Source organism: Sinocyclocheilus anshuiensis, unplaced genomic scaffold (assembly GCF_001515605.1).
Source record: "Sinocyclocheilus anshuiensis isolate Anshui unplaced genomic scaffold, SAMN03320099.WGS_v1.1 scaffold145, whole genome shotgun sequence".
Classification (NCBI taxonomy): domain Eukaryota; kingdom Metazoa; phylum Chordata; class Actinopteri; order Cypriniformes; family Cyprinidae; genus Sinocyclocheilus; species Sinocyclocheilus anshuiensis.
The window spans coordinates 2,017,999-2,041,705 of record NW_015537973.1 but is presented as its reverse complement, the minus strand read 5'-3'; the positions used below and the strand labels follow the sequence as shown (position 1 = coordinate 2,041,705).

The window sequence follows — 23,707 nt, the reverse complement described above, 5'->3', positions numbered from 1 at the left end:
GGATATACAGTGTATGTGACAGATACTTAATTCTGGAAAATTGAGGAGTTGGCAGTTTTGCTCCAGTGGCGTGTTGTTTTACAATTTTTATGCTGCGAATCAATAGGTAGTTACCCTGAGGAAACACACAAACAGCAACTGTTTCTTAGCAGGATTTTCTTTGAAACCGGTTTGACCCAGAAGGCAGAATGTGGAGATATATATAACCAGATTCACAATATCGGCCTTTTTTCAGTCAGCCAAAATATATATCTGTGCATTGTCCTTTTATCACCATCTGTCGTTTTCAGTCCAGGATAAAAACCTACAAATGAAACGGAACTTTAAAATATACAAAAATAAAACAAAAATACAAAAACCAGAGCCTGTAATGTTTACTCAAACATTTATATTATTTAGCGAGCGATTATTCTATTTTATCATGAGCTGGGAGGATGAGGGAGTCTAGCACACATGGTTTGCGTTACATTTGATGGCTGCCAAACGAACTATTCAGTGCAGATGTCCCCCGCGTGGGTTTGTGCATTTATTTTTAAATCACATTAGTCTACCTCCCTTTATCAGATCAGTCTTTATCTTGCCACAGAGGTACTTAAAGGTTTAATGTCCTCACATATGGGCACCGGCATTGGGCCTATTAAACTCTTTGTTGTAGCTAATCGTGTTATCTGTCATGACCAAATCACAGTTGCCAAGCAATTTTTGAGAGTAATCAAGCTAACTTCAATGTGCATTGAGTTATGCATAGGAGGCAGGGGAAGAGATAAACAAACTGATCGTTATTGCATTATTATCACGTATCAGTCAAATTGAAACGTGACTGTGAGCATTTGTGGTGTGATCAGTCAACCTCCTTTGTGTTTTTAATTCCAGGTTTCCATAGATATTAGTTTACTCACTCACTGAATATTCGTCAGACACAATAAAAAGGAAATTCAATTAAAAGCACAATAAAGCAAAGAGGGACTTGAAATACCAACAGGTGCTTAATTGACAGAGCAAAAGGAATGAGCAAGGTAAACCGGAGCCATGAAGGCAGCTGACCATGACAACTAAGAAATGATTATATCCATTCAAGCAAACAGAGAGAAGATACTTCGGACCAACCCACGCTCTGGATGTGACAACATAATTAATAGCACTGCTTATTCAAGCGGGCTATTATCAGATCTAACATCTCTTTCCAATAACTGTTATGGTGCTCTCACATACACAATGCAAATCGAGGCGCATAATTTGTAAATTACACTTTAATGCAACTTCAGAAAATCTTTCTCTCTGTAACCCGGGTCACACGGTTCTTATGAGGTTTTGTCAGCAAATCTGTTTCCATGGCAACTGTATGAAGTTTTTAAGAGGGCTGTTAGGAGCAATTGTGGGGAGTCTTTTTTTTAAATGGTGGTAATATGGTCTCTGGAAAGCAGAATATGCTTATCATCTGACATCAGGTCAGCCAATCAATTGTAGTTAATGAAATAATTAGACATGTGCAATCCATAAAATTTACATCCCAAGCTGTCATGAACAAGTGCTGCTCTTCAGTATTTAAAAAAAAAATATATATTTATTTAAGTTTCAGCTAGGCCAGTCAGGTCAGTAGATCAGATCTTCATTTGCTCTGCCAAAGTTTCCACTGGCCTTAACACAAATATGGTTTAAATATAAACATATTTAAATAATTTAAATAAATACAGTTTCTATAAATATATATTTTAATCTTATAAATATATTTTTAAATTAGTGCTGTCAAATGATTAATTGCAATTAATCGCATCCAAAATAAAAGTTTTTGTTTACATTATATATGTATGTGTACTGTCTATATTTATTATGTATATATAAATATACACATACAGTATATATATATATATAGAAAATATTTACACGTTTATACATTTATATATTCATAGTCTTATATTTTATATTATATGTAAATATATTTAATATATAAATATATTTTTCTTAAATATATACATGCATGTGTTTGTATTTATATATACATAATAAATATACACAGTATACACACATACATTATGTAAACAAAAACTTAATTTGCATGCGATTAATCACAATTAATCGTTTGACAGCACTATTTAAAAAAAATATATATATACACTACCATTCAAACGTTTGGGATCAGTAAGATTTTTAAATATTTTTTACCGAAGTTTCTTGTGCGCATCAAGACTGTATTTATTTGATCAAAAATACTAAAAAAAACCCTGTTATTTTCTGAAATATTATTGCAATTTAAAATAACAGTTTCTATTTTAATATACTTTAAAATATAATTTATTCCTGTGATGCAAAGCTGAATTTTCAGCATAATTTCTCCAGTCTTCAGTGTCACATGATCCTTCAGAAATCATTCTAATATGCTGATTTATTACCAATGTTGGAAACAGTTGTGCTGCTTCATGTTTTTTGGAACCTGTGATACTTTTTTTTCAGGATTCTTTTATGAATATATATATATTATATATATAAAACAGCATTTATTCAAAATGGAAATCGTGTGTTACAATATACACTACCGTTCAAAAGTCTGGAGTCAGTACATTTTTTTCTTTCTTTTTTTGAAAGTAATGAATTTAAAACAGAAAACCAATATTAGAAATTGAAATAATATCTCACAATATTACAGTTTTTTTCAGTATTTTTGATCAAATAAATACAGCCTTGATGAGCACAAGAGACTCCATTAAAAAAAATCTTACTGATCCCAAACTTTTGAACGGCAGTGTATATATAAAAAAAAAAAACTCCTATTTGGGATTTTATGACAGCTATATTAAACTTTTGCTGGAAATGAAACGGCATATGGTGTGAACCATGACTGATTTGTTTATAATCTTCTTCTATTCCAAGTGATCTAAGAAGAATCACAATGATTCTTATAATCTGTCATCTAGATGGATAACTTCATTGACTTTTTGAACTCTGCACAATAACATTCAATACATCACAAAAAACCCAGTGGACTGGTATTAATTACGTTGACATGATCAATGTAAGATGAAGTTCATCACTTGCCTTATAAAACCCGGGCCTCTGGGGCATTCTTATTGTTAAGCACTGATACACTCCTCACTATTTGAGGTTTAATTTGCTCATTGCAGCAGACACAGCATACAGTCCTACCTTCTGTTAAAGGGGTTGTCTCCGTTAATGACATGCGTGCTCTCTGGGCCAATGAGGAAGCTGATTTGCTGATAGAACGACTGGGCGGCTTGCTGTGGGCTTGCGGGTTGGTTCTGGCTGATGATGTCGATGGGGTCAGGAGAGCCGCGGCAGAAGGGCTGAGTCTGACACGAGCTCTGCAGGCAGCAGTCCGGATCCATACAGTCCACCAGGCCATCTGCACACAATGCACATCAAAAATATGAGGTGCTATGTGTTAAAGAGACTTATAGTATATCCTGTGTCCTGTCTCACCACTTACAGTGTGAGAGAAGTAAAACGTCTTTTGGGTCTATGCTTCATACACCATCCACCCATTTGTTCTCTCACCTTTAGGGTCAAAGACATGACTGCAATATCCTCTCTTGCTTCTTTCACATTGTCAAGCCTCGCTCTCTCACCTCTATCAGTAAACACCTGGTTAATGCTTTGTGTGGAAATGCGATCTGATCTCCCGCAGGTAAGTGCCATAAACCTCTGCCATCCGTCTCAGCTAGTTTATAAAAAGCCCTGTGTACATCTGGCACACTGTCACAGGGGAGTTGTAAAAGAACACATGTGCAAACACACACACACGCAAACATGCGCTTTTGTTGCGCTAATCAGTGTGAGACCAATTATTTTTTTACTGCACCCTGAGCTGACACTGCTCTGGTGAGATCGAGACAGAGTGTCTGACTGTTTGTTTTGCCTTACGAGTGTCCCGGCACCCCCTGCCAAAAGCACCATGCAACTTCATGTGAGATCTGGACCTCTCGTAACTCTCACACTGCTTTAAATCCGGTCCACTATGGCCAAAGTCAACACGCACATGAAAAAATATCTCCAGAGAGCGCAGAATCGGTTAACATAGCTTGCTCAGGTCACACAAAACAGAGGTCACGTAATGGGATCTTTGGACATGCATATGTATTTAAGGAGAAATGTATTCATTTTTTATGTTTGTTTATATTAAGACCTTTATGTTCTCATCTTTTTACAGTACCTCTAGTCAAAGGAAGCCAAATTCAAAGAAATCTGCAATACCTGGCACGATTACTGTACGACTGAGAATATATCATAACCTTACTGTATATTTTTCTTTCCGCTTTGGAAAAACTTCAAAGCCTCTTGTCAGGCTTCCAGAGGACTGTAAATCCTTCAGATTTATGCTGTTACAGACCGCATTATCTCCAACTAGAAAAATAATCTCCTCAAATACTTTGGAATTGCGCTGTGTTTAAAGGTTCATTCATTCACCTCAGTGGAGAAGATTTCTAGACATTTTTGTGTGGACCAAACCTCATACTGGACCTCAAGCATGCACGGAACCACACATGTACCAAAAAGTTCTGTATCCAAACACACACGACCTGAATGCAGGATCTGTGGAGAAGGATTTACAGCCGCTCGCCCCTTGAGCAGGCCTGTCATTTTTGTTAACTGTAAGCAAAGAGAGATGCTCTGTTATTCATAGAGTCGGTCTCCCCTGATGTCTGTCAAGACAAGAAGTGTAACCTCCAGACTCTAAGCTAACCTCTAGTTTTGAGATTTACTTGTCTTTGGTCTTAGGGTCATGTCTTAGTTTGCTATATTCTGATGGGCTGAAGGCTATGGGATACCACAGTGAAAAACAGAGTGACTCTTAGAAATCAAGATATGCTTAACTTTTCTGTATGAGTGAACTGTAAAAAAAAATCATTTTTCGAAGTAAAACAAAGGTTATTGAAGTATGTTTTACAAGAAAATACATTTAATACATTTCAGTTTTTCTACTTGAAAATTTTACATTTCATTCAATGTGTTACTTGCCATTTCTTTGTAATTGTTCATAAAATTGACAGTTTCTGAGTTGAGTGAAAAACACAATTTTTTTTCAGTGTAAAAGCCCCAAGCTGAATTGAAGGTGTTGTTGTTGTTTTTTTATTTAGAATGGCCATAACAAGACGAGACGGTGCGAGTTTGGTGTGTTTAAAACCTGCCTAAAAACTTTATCATGACTTTTATCAAGGGAGAAGAAATTACAATGTCAGTTGTTTCATAAACATTTAAATATGCACATTTTACCGTTTCCACCAGGGTTATATCTTCGACCTGATTATCATTGACAAATACTTATCTGATATTTACATAAACCTTTCCATATGCATATATGTGTGATGCATCCCATTTAAATTTTATAACGCTCATCCGTTCAGTCACCGGTGACCTCACCTCCTTCATTGTCCTTGCCGTCTGCGCAGAGAGTCTCCATGGCAACGTCACAGCCGGCCCCTCTCCAGCCTGGTTGGCAGACACAATGCCAGCCATTCTGATCCAGCGTGCAGCGTCCATTACTGTTGCACAGACCTGGGCATCCCTCTACGGAGACAGACAGAGCCGTCATACACTAGTACGGACATGTGTGTGTTCAAATGTGTTTGAGACTAAGTCAAGTATGTGTGTGTTTTTATATTTATGTGACCATATTCCCTTTGCAAGTTGTTCTGTTGTCATTAAAAATCATCAAACGTGGCCACAGTGTGTCTTCGACTTGTGAAACACAAATGGTAACCCAAACAGAGATATACTGAGATCGTCGTGAATGAAAGTAAAGGTTTAAAGGTGAACACAGACTGACGCTGGACTTCAAACAGGCCTAGTGAGGCTGTAGATTCACATGGATGTAACGGATGCTCTCTCTACACAACCAATCAATTCAAAAGGGATGGCAGAAATTTGTGAGGAAATCAAGGTGAGACCCGAAAGGAAAAATAACCGATTGAGGAATCCAAATGACAACCCATAAAAATGAATTTAAAGAAAATTAATTAAAAGAAAGAAAATTGAATTTAGAAGGAGAGATCAAAGGAAGAGGGTGAAGGAATAATAAATCAGCAGCGGCATCCATGTGAAGCTACGGCACACAGAGAATCCCAGTGGCATAAAGTATAGGGTGGACGTCTGAACTGGTGAGAGAGTGTGCGGTTCCAGCGCTATACTTTCTGCCCAGGTCACATTCCGCCGGACGGAATCAGAGGAAAGCAAGAGAGGCCAGGGGGAGGGAAGGGGAGGATTGTGGGAGAAGCTAGGCTAACAAACACCAGGGGTCAGGCTGCGGGATGCATGGAGACAGGACCCACAGGTTTCCCAAACAAAACTCAAGGACCACGGGTGTGTTTTGTGTGTGAGTGCATGTCAGTAATTGTGTGTGTATGTGTGGCTTGTTCAAGACAAACAATGATGAATTTGGCAGATATAAAGAACAACAATAAATACAGTGAGGAAACTAGAACATAGACACGCTGACATCGTGCTTCAAGACAAAAAAATTGAAAGGAGGGAGAAAGGAAGGAAAGAAAGACACAGAGAGACAGCGGAGTGATTGCTTAAACATCTTAATGTTTAAAAAAAAGCCTTGTGAGAGTTCTTGGCGGTCTGATGCACCATATGCCAGTTTGTGAGTCTGGAATCACACTTGGCTTAGCACTGATTTAGCCCTGTGAAATCATTTCCAAAAACACCTCAGTAACAGTAAACAAGAATCTGCTAGTATCTCTTCTCTTGATCACCATTTACATAGCCAGCTCGTAGTTCATTATAAAATAAACATGGCTGATCGTCATTTGCGTGCAGGTTCCTATTGTTTTAAAAATTAACTCGAGTGCGACTCTGGGACACGGAGGAGATGCTAAACTGCAGATGTGGAGCTGTGGTGATTTAGTTGGGGCGGGGGATGGTTCTGCTGAAGTTGGAACATTAGCCAAGGAGAGCGCTGAGGACATTGGATTGGATTTCTGACAGTCCAAAAAAAGAAGCCAATGAAGAATCACAATAATAGCAGACACGCAGAGGAAAGAGAGAGAGAAGAGGTTATTAATGCGCCATAAAAATGTCATAAAGACCTCAATCCGGGACACAAGAGCTCAAGGGAGAGAGAATGAGAGAGAGAAGAAGAAAAGACACAGTACCTTGGACATACGTCTCCGGGTGAGCTTTACAGGGAGCAAGAAGAAGAAGAAAAAAGGAGGAGAAAGAGGATGTTAAAAAGGTGTGAAAAGACACCATACCTGAAACACGCATACAGAAACTAAGAGCCTTTTAGCACTGCTGGTTTAAAAAAAAGCATCTTTCTTCACTGCACAGACATTAAAAATGAGTAGAAATGCTGACTGACTTCTGCTTTCCCAAAGAAATGTGTGAAAAATTATTGTTCAAAGTTGTAAATAAAACAAAAGATTACTTGAGCTCAAAAACAAAGAAACAAACAAAAACGGTTTCAGCCTTTCTACTTCAAAATGTAATGTTTAATTCAATGCGCCTTTTCTTTGAAATCATTTGTGAAATTTACTGGAAATTCCTGATAAACTTGAAAATTGTTTCAAAGTAAATCTAACACCAAACATACAAACACTGGAGTAAATAAAGCAAAAACACATCCACCGAGCAGTCTTGGCATGGCCTTCCATGGCTCTCAAAGCCCACTGGCACAAACCTCTGCGACACCATTTATGGAATAAAATGAAAAACAACACCAGTAGAAAATGACTCACTCTTCCTGTTCAGTATTCACTGAGCGCTCCCCTAAATCACTTCTAAAAATGTGTGACACTATCACTCATAATGCATAAAGTAAATAACATGGGCATCATGGGATTTACAGTACCGTTAGAAAAGGGGGCCTCGTATGCTAATTGGAAATTGCATCCTGATGATTGACATGTGGTCCAGGAATCCTGCTGTATGTTTGCTATTTCACGTTTCACATTGTCATCACATCAGGTCTATTATCCTTGAGCCCCTCAGTATGTGAGTGAAATATTATATGGCCCCGAGTGAGGGGGAAAAAAAAAAGTGTGTGTTGTATGGATAAGCTCTGAATCATCCGCATGTGTGTACGCAAGCAATCATCTCCTTCCTGTGGCTAAATGGAATGATTTCTGACAAGGCTTTGGGAGAAACCCTGTGTGGCGTGTCATAACATTACATATGCTAAGTCAGATCAAATCATCCTAAATAAAAGGTCACCTTTTAATACAAGCATAACAACGCTGTTATGCCGAGGCTTCATTAGTTGGATTATGTTCTTAAGGAAGATACTCTTACGTGTGAATGGAAGACGAGTGTGTGTGGTTGAGACTGATTGAGAGGTTTTGCGTGTGTGTGTATGTGTGTGAGAGCGTACTGATTAAATTCCTCGGAGTCTCGTTTCCATACACTCGCTGTTATGTCTGGGAGATCCAGAACTTAGACAGTTGTGGAAGACTGAGTGGCGGATCTACTCCACAATACACAGCGGGTTATGAAAACACAAGCTAACGCATGCTCCGAACTGGAAACTTGCCAGTGAGGGCAGCCAATTACTGGCTAATTACAACAAACTTTTGTTCATTTACATTGATGGTCCTGAGGGGAGATATAGAGAGAGAGTAAGTGAAGGAGAGACGGAGGGGAAGGAAAAAAGGCAATCATCCCTTTATGGACATCAATGCTTCATTATTTACATGCACATTCAAAGAGCTCTGATTAAAGTGACATTAATCTGGAAACAATTACACATCACGTCCAGTGTGGTTAAATCACTGTTCCTCCAAAGAGAAAAAGAGAGAGAGACTATATTAATTTCCATTATCCTAATTGCGTTGCACAGCCACATGGTGGTAAACATGCCCCCACAGCTGTGGGTATAGCTAGTGTGACATAGAGGCCAAACATGTGTTTTAATCACGTGCGTGGGCACCTCAAGCCATCCCCCAGAACCAATCAAACGTTAGCAATGTGTCAGCCTTCTACCTGCCCGCCACAATAATGACAGGATAGTGCTCGCCGCTGCCACCAGCACCATTCAGCAGACTGTGTGCCTAATTCCCATTCCCATTTCAGAGCCTGCCTGGATTAATGTGCCGTGAAAGGGTTTTTCATTAATTAGTGATTGAGATGATAAAGCGTGGAGAATGATTTGTAGATGTAAAGTGCGTGCTGTGTTTTTGCTTTAACCCTCCATCTATCTGACATTGTTTGACACGAGGGGAGAATTGAGGGCATTGGAGATCAGGATGATTTAGTTGTGTGTTGGCGTGCTTGTGTGGCTGTAGTGTGCGCTATTGATTTCTTTCTCTGTACGCACGTGTGCATGTGTGATAATAAATGGGAGGTTTTGAAGGACAGGCGCTTCAATATTGCGTAAATGGAAGCTGTTTGTTTTCAACTGCATGTGAGGTACTCTATCAGTCAAAGTTTGGAATAATTTGTTTTTTAAAGAACTCTCTTTTTATTAACAAGTGAATCTTTTTTTGGGTCAAGAATAGGGTAAAAACAGTAATAATGTGAATTATTATTTAAATTTAAAATAAATTCTTTCCATTTTAAAATGTTTTAAAATGTAATTTAAATAGTGAATTTTCAGCAGCTATTACTCCAATCTTCAGTGTCAGGTTCTTTAGAAATCATTCTATTATGCTACTCATTTACCATTTGTGTAATTACTAATGATGGTTAATCGATGTTGAAAACAGTTTTTGCTGCTTTTTTTGCTGCTTTTTGTGGAAACAGTACTAAATTTTTTTTCCAGATTCTTTGATAAATAGAAAGTTCACAAAACAACATTTATTTGAAATAGAAATCTTTTGTTCAATTTAATGCATCCTTGCTGAATAAAAGTGTATTTTTAAAAAATTGTATCACAGTTTTAACTAAAATGTTAAGCAGCAAAAACTTTTTTTTTTTTATCCCTGATCAGATTTTTTTTTTTTGAGCACTAAATGAGCATATTAGAATGATTTCTGATTGATCTTGTATCACTGTTCCTGAAATAAATGGGATATATCACAATGCTCAATCTGGCAAAAATTTGGGGGGGGGGTGTCCTGCCTTTAAATTAAAACAGCCAGTGACCAATACTTTTTTGACATGCATGTCTATCAGCTGGACATATCTAAAAACTATAGTTTTGTTGTCAGACTTTAGCTATAAAAGTAAATTTGTGATACTAGGGTTGTCAGATTTTATTTGTGATTTGACATGAAACCCAACCTTGGCAAGTAGTTTGGAGATTTCGGTCTCTCCTCATTCAGCTTGCATGACTAAAAAATAGCTGCCTGGGGGCCTTACCAAAATGGCTGCTGAGTGAGCGATCTGCTCCAATAAGGATTTTAGAGTCTTCACACAATAGTTCAATTTGTGCACTTTTACAGCATATAAGTTTGACAAAATTATTTTGGATGCATTATGCGGGCACACACACACACACACACACACACACACACACACACACACACACACACACACACACACACACACACACACACACACACACACACACACACACACACACACACACACACACACACACACACACACACACACACACACACACACACACACACACACACACAGAAGGGGCTCCTGCAGGGTTGATTGATGTGTGTGCACAGCTTGCCATGGTTTTCTCACAGTAAGAGTTGTGCTTCTGATGAATGATCTGGAAGGGCCCAAGACCTAATGAAGCATACAAGTCTTAATAAAAAAATCTCAAATGTCTGGCAGTGGAAGCTTCTGACAAGCCACACTTCACAAAAAAAAAAACTTTTCTTTAGTCATGAAGAGTTTTTAAAGAGCTATTACCAAGTAAATCTCCTAAGAAAATGGGCTCAAATGAGTATTTTCTTGTCCCAGAATATGCACCATTTATTCACATTATACATGCCAGCACTTTAATTCATCATATTCCTAAACTTGTTTACTAAAGTGAATGCATGGGCTCAGAGGATGTAGAGAGAGAAATATACATCTTAGTAACAGGCTTTCATTTAGTGAGTGTTGCTGAACTAGCTAACTTAAACTAGTGTCACACAATTTCACTCAGTAGTTATTTTCAGTGATGCAACAACTAATAGGGGTCTATATTTAAAATGTGATTGGCTCTATTATCTGAAAGGTGGACTTCCATTCCTATAGATGCAATTTTATGTATGATTACTGCATGATCTGCTAGTGGACTCATACTGCCACTGATTACTGTCTCACAAAATTTAGCTAGTGCAAGTAGCTAGTGCTAAGATACACAAAAAGTACTAAATGTAGCCCAACCCACTAAATGGAGCATGCTCTGAGAAGTCCTGTTAACAACTTACAATAAGTCCTGAAATAACCAGTAATCTAAAAAGAGCATCTCAGCCTCCGACAAGAGAAAGTGCAGTTGGCAGAAAGTGTGTTTTGGGTGTCTGTGTCGTGAGAAATATTTCACACTTCTGCTCTCCTTCTCCCCATCTCATGAAGCTCCCCAATCATTTCCAAATGAATAAACAGATCTGTGTCACACTAAGCTAAATCAAACAGCCGTCTTTTAAAAATCTGCTGTACTGTCTGGATAAGTTCACATTACAGATTCTAATATTCAGTTAGGATTAGGGCTAGGTGATATATTGAATATTCTAGATTTTGCTGAAGATATACAATTAAGGAACACTGCAAATATCACAGTATAAATGAGCTTTTTATATGGGCATTAAGTTTCCTAAAGAGCATGTAATTAGATTAGTTTTACGATCTTTCCTTGTCTTGTAGTTGGCGTGGATGAGAGATGTTTTAAAAGATTTATACTTCAGTGAAAAAAACAGTGTAAGAGTATGATTCATTTCCTATATATTTCAATGAATCACATCTAGAATGCCCTCCTTTGCTTATGATATTTCGTTTATATGATCTTTCTGCTTTGATTGTTTACATTCATGGTTTTAGGTGTTGCACAACACACTCTATCACAATATTTCAAACCTAATATTCTAAACCTAACTCTCTTTAAGGTTTCCAGAATTTTATTTAATATAAGGCACCACTGGGTGCTGAATGATAACAACATATACTGTATATATGCGGCTCTAATTTTAGGTGAAGATTGGTCCCAATTATATTTAAAAAAAAAGTCTCCATACAGCTCAGAAAAATTGTCATATTTTACCAAAAATGAATTGAGGCTACTATCACCATGTAGTGTGTAACTTATGATTTTAAACGACCCTTAAATTTGAAATGCTTAAGAAAGATTTCACGTTATAACAATAGTGAGAATGTCTGGATGCTGCTGGTCAGTGTGAGAGCTGTCTTACAGTACCTGTGTCTGGTGTCTTTGTGTGAAAGAATGATGATGCAAGTATGTTGTAATGCAGGGGTGTTTGTGTGTGGACTCACTGTGAAGAGGTCTAATGAGAGTGAGTGTGTGTAGAGGGACAGGGAAGGTCACACACACACACACACACACACACACACGCACGCACGCACACATGCACACACGCACACACGCACACACACACACACACACACACACACACCCCTATGTGCAACCATGAGGCCCCTTATCTCAGCCTGACACATATGATGTATGAGGTACCATCATTCTTTTAGCTCCCTCTTGTGCTCTCTCTCAAACACACACACCTCCACCTCCTGCAATGCATGCACTCAGCAAAGAGGGACAAAGTATCGACCTTGGCCTAAAGATATATATTCAGTCATTCAATTTCTAGAAGGCCACACACAAAGTAAACAAACCTGGAAAGTGTTTTGCACAAAAATGCATTATACTGCATAAACACTTTAAACTTAAAGTGTGTCGTTTTTTTATGTTAAAATACTTATCACATCTCAACATATAGTGACAACTATAAGTGTGCCATATGTAGGATAAGTTCTCTGAAAAGTATCAACACATTGCTCTTTTTGTTTGAGCAATTGGCTTGTTTGGCTCAACCAATGGTGTGAGTTTAGGGCAGGACAATTTGTTTGGCTGACCAATGACAAACGAGGTGAGTGTTCAGCAAACGTGTTTGATAACAGTCATTATGTTTGCAATTCCATTTGGTGATGCTAGCCGCACAGAAATTACATATACACTTTAGCTTTAATGAAACTGTCAAATTGACCAATCCATTAAAACAACTGACGTGTAATTTAAAATATGGTCTTCTAAAGGCTTATGGCCATTTATAATGTTTAAACTTAGAGCAACAAGGTCATTAAGTGATCAAACTCAGCAAGCATTTCTGCTCGGTAAAGTTTGGAGTCAGGGTGAGAGTGTGGTGTGTGGGTGGCTGGCTTGAACAGAAGAGCATGACAGAATTACGTGCTAACCGTGCTAATTTGGAAGATGAATAGCAAAATGCTGGCCAGATTCTCATAAAGCTGCCCGGCGAAACAGGCCTGCTTGCTAACGAGGCCGCGTACTTCGATCGCTCGTGTTGAGTAATGGAGCAGCTGACGTACCCTGCTGAGAGTTGAGCTGGTGGAGGATGTAGCCAGCACGCTAACAACATGAACAGATTTAGTGACTGACGGTTAAGCAACTGCCCGGCAACATGTAGATTTTGAGTTTAAGAAGATACAAAAAGAGAAATTTTATATTATATACCAATATACCATGACTTTTTTGCTTTGAGATTTAACTAATACAAAGAGTTTAGTGCTTGTGAGGAGACACTGCTGTTGTTTAGAATAGTTGCTACCCTGTGGAAGCCTGCATCAACGGCAATGAAAATGTCATTGCTTTGATAGCAAGCAAAGGTCAGGGGGAAAGTACAAAACAGAACAAACACTCATAGTCCACTTCCTGTTGAGGTGGAAGAGCCAAAACAGGTGGAGGAAAGGCAGAAAGACAAAGGGAATATGCAATCAAAACAAGTTCAAAGATGTGAGGTAAACCTTCATAAAAATAGCAAATAGCTTCAATACAAAAGCATCAAAACCATCTGGAAATAATCAGAGCAAATACTGTGTACACATTATCCAAGTATGGCAAAAAAGTATGTGGACACCCAAACTCTATCCATGTGTGCTTGTTGAGCGTTTAATTTCAAAACCTTTGGCATAAAGTTTTAACTCCTATTTCTTCAAATCATCTGAGAAGCCTTTCCACTAGATGTTGCAATATGACTGTGGGATTTGCTCCCATTCACACACAAGAGAAATCAGCGAGGTCAGATGCCGATGTTAGGCAATGGGCGCTTCCAAATTCATCCCCAAGGTCTAAAGTGGAGTTCAGGTCTGGGTTTTGTGCAGGCAAGTCGAGTTCTTCCACACCAGACTTAATCTTTTATTGAATTTGCTTTATACACAGGAGCATGTTATGCTGGATCAGAAATTCACATAAATTAAGAAGCCAAACTTGTTAAAAACAGGGTATCCACATTCTTTTGGCCATGTAGTGTGTTAATACGGACATACTGATGATTATGTGTCTTACCAACGGTGCAATGTTCTCCGGTCCAGCCCTGGTGACATTCGCATTTGCCGTCCTTGCAGGTACCGTGTTCAGTGCAGCGTGGGTGACAAGCTTTCAGATCACATACTGAACCGGTCCAGCCCTCTTCACAGCGACAGCTTCCTCCTATACACACACCGTGAGAGCCACAGTCCACTGCACACACCTCTGCAAACACAAACAAAGGCGAAAAAAATTAAAATCACTTTTTGGTATGGGCTGCAGCATAGCCAAGGACTATAAAAGGTCATGTGTACTACAACGCGGAAGCGCAAATCTCCTTTACTCAAAACAATAAGAGCAGAGGTTACATTCCTGAGAACAGTCATGTCTAAGTTATTGACTTTAAGTGTGAAAAACTTATGACAGGAAATAGATAACTGCGGACCCCTGCTGTGTCAAGCAGCCTGTGTGGTGGAGAGGAGACTGTCTGCCCCACCTCAATCGACACCCCATAACAGTGACATATCTCGACCTTGTCTGACCCACTGGAGTGCGTGCATGCCTCATGGAGACTTTGGCAGAGGGGTGCTGGCTAAAGGTGTGTGACTGGGGGAAGGGAAAAAGACATCAGAGCGTGCAGACACGGATGAGAATTGACACGCTGAACTTTCCACCCGGACCCAGAAGACAGGCCTCCCACATAGATTGAAGAAAACACATCAAGCCAAAATAAATCAATTTATACACACTCCACGGTCTGCCAAACATCAGGAGTGCGTTTGAATGGCTATCATGGAAGTGCTTTATTAGCATTTCTCTTCGCAGGTTTGTACTCTTTTTCTTTTTTTGCCATGTTTACAGAAAAAGATTCTCTATTGACAAAAGCTTCCATAGAGATATTGCACATTTTTGTCAATAGAAACTAGTTTCGTGTTTGTCATACCTGGACGTGAATGCAATTGGCAACAAAAGCTGATGAGGGAAAATTGGGTGCATTTTGAATGATATCCTGTGAAAAGTGTCTGATAGCGATTTGGAATCGGTTTATGAGTTTGTGTGCGTGCGTGTGTAGACGTGTGTGGGTTTGGCAGAATAGTAGATGAAGACAGACTGGCGCAAAGCAAGCTGTAGTTTAACAGCCCACACACCATTCCACCAGAGCCTCGCAGCCTGACACACCCTGTCATAGAAGAAACAAAGCACTAGAAAGACATTTCTTGATAAAGACAAATCATGGGATGGGGCATTGTTAAGCCTCCTCTCTGACTCTTTCTGTGGTGCTTCCTGACAAGGTGTGAAACCATGACATGACACTCAGCCAGAACTGCTGAAAGTGTATTGAGACAAGGAAACAGAAGTGAAGAAATGAAGAGAGACTTTCCCAGCAGCCCTTGGGTCAGGTGAGTGCCAGTTTGTGGTTGGCTTCCCCGCTGCGTGCTGTTATTATGCTGCCTGCAGGTGGGCCGGAGTGACGCACCCCTTCAGTGTGTGTGTGGGCGCTTGTGTGTTTTATCGTTCATCAGACGAAACTCTGCTGAAGTTCACCTCAGTTTCCTCAGAGCGGGAGCGTGATTGAAAGAGAGAGAGAGACTGCGTACAAGGAAAAAGTTCACACAGACAGATGGAGAGCAGCGGCTGGGAAGTGCTTCTGGAAAACTGACGGCTCGAGCCGTAAGTCGGCTGCAACTGTACTATATCAATCTGGATTACTGTCTTTGCAGGAGTTGCTGCCAGAGTGTGCGGACCGAGTGCCTAAATGTGTCCCTGTTGCACATGGTGTCATGCACCTAATTTTTTGAGAGGCCATTCCTGGCTTATTTGCTGTCCTAGGCAAGACGTGACGTGAAGTTTTTTAACAAACCTAGTTCTTTATAGAATTAGAAGAAGAGATAGTTTATTATATTGATTCTCAATGTGCTTTGTTAAATCTATAAAATATTAATATTATGATTTGGTAACACTTTCATATTCAGTTCTTTAAAAAAAGTCAATGCATTAGGCATCATGAACTACCAATAAACATTTTTACAGCATGTATTAATAGTCTGTAAATTGATAAATACACTAGAGTTCATTGTTCATTTATATTTTGTTCATTATACATTAAATACTTTTTATTTAAACCTTAGTTTATTATAACTAAAATTATAACTTGAAATGTTTGTTCATGATACATGAACCAAATGTTAAATTCTATTTAACATGTTATATTCTATTTATTTATTAATTCATTAATTTAATTAATTCATTCATTTATTAAGTTAAATTATACATTCATTTATGAAGTTAAACTGTTAAAAGATGTATCAATGATCAAAACTAACAAATGCTGTTAAGCAGTGTTATTATATATTTTATGGTCTCCATTTTATTAACAACAAGACCCTTACAGTAAAGTGTTACCCATGAATTTTTCCAGGAAAGAAAAACATATTAATTTGTTATGAATGTGTTTATATGCAGTATGTTGTTTTTTTGTTTCAGTATTTTTTAAAAATCATTTTAAGATGCAATAATAGTAATGATAATGCTAAATTATATCTAATATGTATAATTTAAATAAAAAAGAACACATTTCTGATTTTTTGGCTCGAAAAAAAAATCTTGAGGGGGCACATGCAATGACACTTTTGTAGACATGTGCCCTCCTCTCGCCCTCTGTATTTAATTTCTCTCACCCTATCATTATCTAAGACAAAAGGGGCATTATTAATTTTATCAGCACTTTTGGGAGTGTTGTCGTTGATTCGATCAAAACCTGTCCCCACGCAATAGGCGTTTATCAGCATTTACCACAGCACAGCACTGCAGCAGTCAACGTGACAGAGGGGGAGCATGCACTAATTGAAGATGTAAGGCTAATTAATGAAAGGGAGGGAAGTGATGGTTTACAAAGGCATCAGGTAGTTCTTCCTCAATCGAAATGGGATGGGAAAGAAAAGGACTGAGAGAAAAAGCAAGAGTGAGAGAGAGATTGCCGTGTGGGGCTCTTGGGTGAAATAGTATTTTCATTAGACACAGATTGCTGCTGGGAAAATAGCATTGTATAACTAAAAGGCCGATCATGGGTGAGTCCTAAAACAGCAGGAGTCCAATACTGCTCTTATTACAGAGATCAGTATCGTCACTCGCACAAACACAAGACGTGCACACGCATCCCACACTAGCTGCGGCTGAGCTTTTGATGGACTGAGAGATATTTCATAATGATAGTGTATTTAAGGTTGACGCAAATGCGCCTTTGAGAAGGTCTGCTAACAGATTAAACAGAGAGGAGGACAGAAAATCTGAAATAACAGCCTGTTAATGCCCTTAACAACAATAAGCAGCTATTCAGTGTATAAAACAAAGCATGATAAAAAATAATAAAGTGGGAAGAACGTCATATTAAAGAGGTGAGTGCAGAAGTGTAGAAAAGATACCGATGGAGCAGTCGGGTCCAGTCCAGTTGGTGTCACAGGTGCAGGTGCCGCTCTCCGTCTGGTAGGTTCCATGTCCCGAGCATTGGTCTGGACACATAGTCTTCAGGATCTCGCAGTTGTTGCCGCCCCATCCTGGATTGCAGTGGCACTCTCCGTGAATACACACTCCGTGAGATGAACAGGAGGGGTCCAGGCAGTCCACTGTGTGTGTTTGGGGAAAAATGCAAAAACTCTTAGTTAGCAGGTTAGCAAAACCATGCATAATAAAGTAGTATAACCTTGAAATGTGCAATGCTGACCCTACATTGTATGCATTATGTTTTAATTAATTTTCTTGCATAAAGACTTCATTGCTAAAAACAAAAATAGACTTTGAAATACTATTTAGAGGAGCCTTTTCAGGTCATTTTGTATGAAGGGCAACACTATGCAGTAATGGATTTCTGCTACATTAAAGTCTAAGAAGTGACTCCTAGCTTAAATTAATTTGACTTAAAATGTTAACACTAATGTTCAACATGCTTATAAAATGTTAATAGTTTTACTAAAAGGTAAGTAAACGGTACTTGTAAATTTGAGCATTTTGGTAAAATAAATATTAAAATACTTTAATACTAAATAGCTACTTTAATAATAGAAAAGACAAAAACAAAGACAAAAAAGTTTGTTGTATCCATATCTATTCTACTATTGCACCATGTTGCTTCTAGACAAAATTTAAACAACTACTCATAACATATAAATAATTTATACCATTCTAAATGATTTTTTTTAATGCGCTAACAAATGTGAAAAAAACAAAAACTTAAAATGACTGACAGGATGTACTGTGCGTTTATTCTTCTCTTCATTATTGCCTTCTGCATAAATGCATTTGTGTGTTTGCAAAGAAAATAAAACAGGTTTATTAACCTGAGGGAACGTTGTGCAATAGAAGGTTAATGTGAAAAATATGTGGTGTTTTAAAGTAATACATTCTTTTTGAAATTCTCTCATTTCAATGGAATCCATCATTTGCTAAATGTCAAAGTGTGCATAGCATAAGTTTCCCATTATACGGCTCTCAAAACCCCCCTGTTCCAGTGCACACACATTATAAGCAGATTCAGACAGTACATGTAGCAAAGCATGATCTATGTGCTGTTCAATGAGCTCTCAAAGAATGTGCTAGAGATCTTTTATTCTCCTTGGGAGAAGTCCACTGCTACAGATGGGAAAGCAGTTTTTAAGGGACCAAGGAGCAAGCGGGGCTGAATTTGTGAATTGGAACAGTGCTATGCATTCCTTCTCAAAAGCCATGAGGGGCTACTGTGCAGGTGTGTTTGTGTGTGCGTTTATGTTTAATAGCCCTTGGGAGAATGCTGCAGTTCAGTAACCCTTAATTCCTCTGATTGTGCGGTAGTTGATGGGGCTTAATCATGCCATTGATTGACAAAAGGCCAATTCATGACCAGAAAATAAAGTTCCCTCCATAAATTGCATTAGCCGGTCTCTCTCCAGGTATAGAGATGTATGCGTTTTGTTGCTCGTGCCAAATCTTTACAATCGAGCTGCAGGAATGGAATCTTTCTGGCTTACAGGAAAAAAAAAATAAACACAGCACACCACGTGCTCTACATGCTACGTGCCGAGTCACGGTAACATAAACACTATGCACAAAGCTAATTTTCTTAATTAAGAAAAATCAATTGTAATCTAGCATTTTTCCCACTCACGAGGCTGATGGGTAAGAGACCTGCGCATCAGTGGGGACATCAATGTAATTATTTGCTCTGTGAAGTGGAGAATGGCAATTGTTTCTGCAATATTGAACTATTAACTCATGGGTAATGATTATTGCAGGGACAGTAAATTATCAAAGAAGGTCACAGGCAGAAGAGTCCCTTTGATGGCTACAGACAAGGCGTTAGGCTCCTCATTAAGCAAAGTGATGCTGAAAGGCGATATGAACTGGACAGATTTTTCTCTCTCTCAAACACTCCAACAAGCCCTTCTATCTTGCGCTTGCTCTCTTTCTCTCTTTTTATCAGGTCTGGTGAAAAGCCTGTCCGTGTCCGCAGAAACAGAGCTTTCAAACACTTCTAGAGGAAAAAAAAAAATCAATCCCCCTCAAACCAATGGGTAATCAGCGATCGCGTTGATAACACATTATCTTGCAGATCTTTGATGGTGTAATGCAGTGGGGTTTAATGGCAAGAACGCTGGAAATAGCAGTGTTAGATAAATGCTTCCATTAGGGCTTCTGATGGGTCTCTTATGAACTGAGACTTGAGATGCTGGAGATGTCTGTAAGGAGGGAAACAGCTCTGACCTCTGCATGACAAATAAACTGTTTTCTAACATCAGACCACTGAATGGAGGGTTTGCTGTAAAATCATGGTTTCTTGAGAGACATAACAATCCATTTTTGACTGAAGCAGAGATACTGAAATAAGCAAATTAGTTTGCTAGACAAAACCACTGGTGTTTGATTTGTAGCCCTGACCTTCTTCACAGTTGTCTCCTTTGTAGCCTGTGTTGCAGTCGCAGGTGCCCATAATGCAGATTCCGTGTCCGCTGCAGTGAATATCGATGCACTGGTTGCTAGGAACGTCACACTCTGTCCCCTTCCAGCCGCTGTAACAAAGACAGCGCCCCCTGGAGTACTGCCCATTGCCACTGCACAGCACTGGACAAGCGGCTTTGAATAGAAAAACAAAAGGCAATTGGGGAAAGAAGATAAAAGATGAAAGTAGTTTATGACATTCATATCATTCAACATGTGAAGTTTTCTTTATGGATCTTCTACTGTGTTAGCTCTAAACCAGACAGACACACTAGCCGCATTTCCATTACCCTTCAATTTTGCAAAAACTCCCATGTATCACAAAAAGTTTTTACGCTTGCATTAGGTGGATTTTCAGGTAATTCAAAAGAGAATGTATTGCAAAACTGCAATGGAAATAGATTTTTTCCGCATTTACAGGTCACCTGGCGTACGTAAAAGTTACATGATCATCTTTAATGTACTATAACCTCCAAGAAACACCTCACATGTGGCAGCTCTCAAGTATAAAGGGCTTTCCTTGCCATTAATGTTTGGATAACCCCTTATTTACACTGCACACGTTTGTGGTGCATTACAGCTCTGACACGGCCACTCTAATCAATGCTTGTGTTTATACCAGCTGTGCCGCGGCACATTTCAGAAAACGTGGCTCTCTGCGCTGCTTCACTAAAGATACTCGGATATGTCTCCTTTGACTAAAAATAATGGCTAATGCAGTGGCTGCGATATTCGTAAACCTACCAACATCTGCCACCATGACTTATCGCAAGAGGAAAAAAATATGTTTTAGTCACATAACATCGGTTAATGGAAACGCCGTCAATTCACAATAGGTTTTTTATCGACATTTATAAAATATTGCACAAGTTTGCACAAATCTGTAATGGAAACCCGGCTACTGACAAAGCAAGCAAACAGATAATGAGAAAAAAGAAAAGAAAAACACCACCACCAAATACATAAACAAAATAAATACACCATGGAAATAAAACTAATTGTTGCTTCCTCCTGGTAATAAGAAGCCGTTCAGGCTTGGGAATTGAGTCCCACCAAAAGCCTACTAGCCAGCCGTATTTGCTCAAATGACAATCTGAAACCAATTATGAATAGCGACATTGGTTGTTTATTTCTCTTGAGAGACGTGTGTGACCGTGTGTGTGCGCACGTGAGTAAGAGAGCATACCTCGTGAGCAATCAGGCCCAAGGAACCCTGGGAAACAATGGCATGTTCCCGAGCGACAGTCTCCGTTACCATGGCAATTGTGTGGACACTCTGTGAGGGTATCTGGGGGGAAGAATGAAAGCGTGTGAGAGGGAGCCACAGAAAAAAAGGAGGCGAGAGAGGAAAGGAGAGTGAGAAAAGCACTAATTGAGGAGACAGTCTGTGGAAATTAGCAGACATTCAGACCCCCCCATCTTTAATTAAAGGAGTGCCAGATGCGTGATTAACAAAAACCTGCATCTAAGCTTACTCTGCCTTAATGAACCAATCACAGCATTATTACCACCAATTAGCAGCCAGACGCTCTGTTCAGAGCTTTCTTTACACTGCTGGATGGCCATTAAAACACACATACACACATGTTTGCTTTTGTTTTTTTTTGTAATAGTGGGGACTTTCCATTGAATTTAGTTTTTATAGTAAAATAATGATTGAACCCTAGTTAATGAACCCTAAATCGAAAACTCACAGGAACCTTTCTGAATTTTTCAAGTTCATAAAGTAATTTAGTGTGTTTAATTAGCCTCATGACAAACACAGCTGGTCCCACAATGTAAACAAAACTTGACACATCTATATACTAAAAAACACTGTGTTAAAACAGAAGGTGAAAAACATTTAACATTAGTATGCTATTTCTTATAAACAGTAATACATGTTGCTTTGACAGCAGCACATTAAGGTAATATTGTTAATGTTCAGTAACATACATTTGCTTCTTCAACAAGCTCTAAACAAAGCTCTCTCTCTGTGCAATGCGTAGTTGTTGATTCATTCCTGAATGAACAAGCATTTTTGAGCGATTCAATGGCTCACTCTTAAAGAGAGTCACGAAATGATGCAACCTGCAGGAAGAGTGAATCATAAATCCTCACTACTACTAATACAAGCATTTCAAGCATTTTTCATTTTGTCATTTTTCATCTTTAATTTAAAATTGACTGATTTGCGGCACAGCACGCGTTTGCAAGCGTCATTACAATGTAAATTGATGGAAATACAGTACCATACCTGAAACAGAAAACTAATAAATACAGTAATACTCCCTCCGCACTTCAGAAACTGTGGACTTCCACAAAGACACATGCACACATCAGTCTTTCTCCTGTATGAGAAGAGTTTCTTTGATGGGTGAAGGGTGTGGTCTTACTAAAGGTGAATGACGCAACATAACGCCAACAATTTTGCTGAACTACATAATACATGAAACAGTACATAGTACATGTGCAACGCTATATTCAGGGCTCGCAAAATCGCTAGCCCGACGTCCCGGAGCTATTGTGTTTTCCAGTCGGGCTACCAAAATGTATCACCACTCTGCCCGACGGGCTATCTTAAATACAGATCTCCCGCTGGTACTTAAAAACTCCTAAAGTGAGTTGTATCAAACTTAAGGCCATAAAAAGTTTTAAATATGTTAAATGGTATAAGAAATGTCTTAATTATAATTTCAAGAGGCCTTACAGTTGGGGACGGAAAGACAAGAGTCGCGATACGGCTGGATTAAACTTCAAAAGGCAATGATGTGATTGAATAAATATGAGCGCTGCACGTTTCAAGTCAAAACACGGAGCGGATGTCTTTATTTGAATGTATCTGAAGGGAACCGACGGTCCTCAGAAACGTGTCATTGGCATTTTAATTTAATTTGACCTACAATACTTGATAAAGCAGCATTTATGAGCGCGGAGCTGCTTTGTGTACAGCCGTTACCGGGGAAACCGCAATATTTCAGTGCTCCTAAAGCGCCACCTCGTGGCAGAGAATGAATTTGCATTTCCAATAAGCCTTTCTTGCTGTTTATAGTCAGATCAATGCAAATTTCAACTCATGTTTTTACGCAGCAAACACATAGAGTTGTAAATGAGAAAGAAGTTAATGTGCCTTCTAAAAATCTAAACAATTAAGACAGTAATATTTATACGTTTTAAATTAACATAATAATTTATATGCTTGATTTATCCCTTTTCATAAAAATGGTCTAAAGGCTTGAAATGCTGTTGTATAAGATTTTTGCTTTTGTGAAAACCTGTATCTGAACTGTAAATCATGTCATTTTATGGCTCAGTACTGTATGCTACCACAGACATGTGTCCAACCCCACTCATACTGTGTTCATTTTACTTGTGCGGCTCTTAAAATGGGTCATAAATAGCCTTACATTTATTTTTAAAATTTTT

General features: G+C 38.7%; 1 protein-coding gene across 8 annotated transcripts in view; it reads right to left on the bottom strand.

Moving 5' to 3' along the window:
• The window catches only part of tenm3 (teneurin transmembrane protein 3), a 297,565-nt gene that overhangs the window by 52,030 nt on the left and 221,828 nt on the right, over positions 1-23,707 (bottom strand). For 6 of the 8 annotated variants that reach the window (XM_016463794.1, XM_016463787.1, XM_016463801.1 and 3 more), the window contains 7 exons: positions 21,489-21,590; positions 20,243-20,437; positions 17,758-17,958; positions 14,375-14,560; positions 7,110-7,133; positions 5,374-5,520; positions 3,142-3,358 (listed from right to left, as the gene is read on the bottom strand). In XM_016463794.1, the coding sequence (XP_016319280.1) occupies positions 3,142-3,358; positions 5,374-5,520; positions 7,110-7,133; positions 14,375-14,560; positions 17,758-17,958; positions 20,243-20,437; positions 21,489-21,590 (1,072 nt within the window). The remainder of the gene's footprint in view (positions 1-3,141; positions 3,359-5,373; positions 5,521-7,109; positions 7,134-14,374; positions 14,561-17,757; positions 17,959-20,242; positions 20,438-21,488; positions 21,591-23,707) is intronic. The other 2 variants (XM_016463810.1, XM_016463813.1) reach the window with 1 other exon arrangement.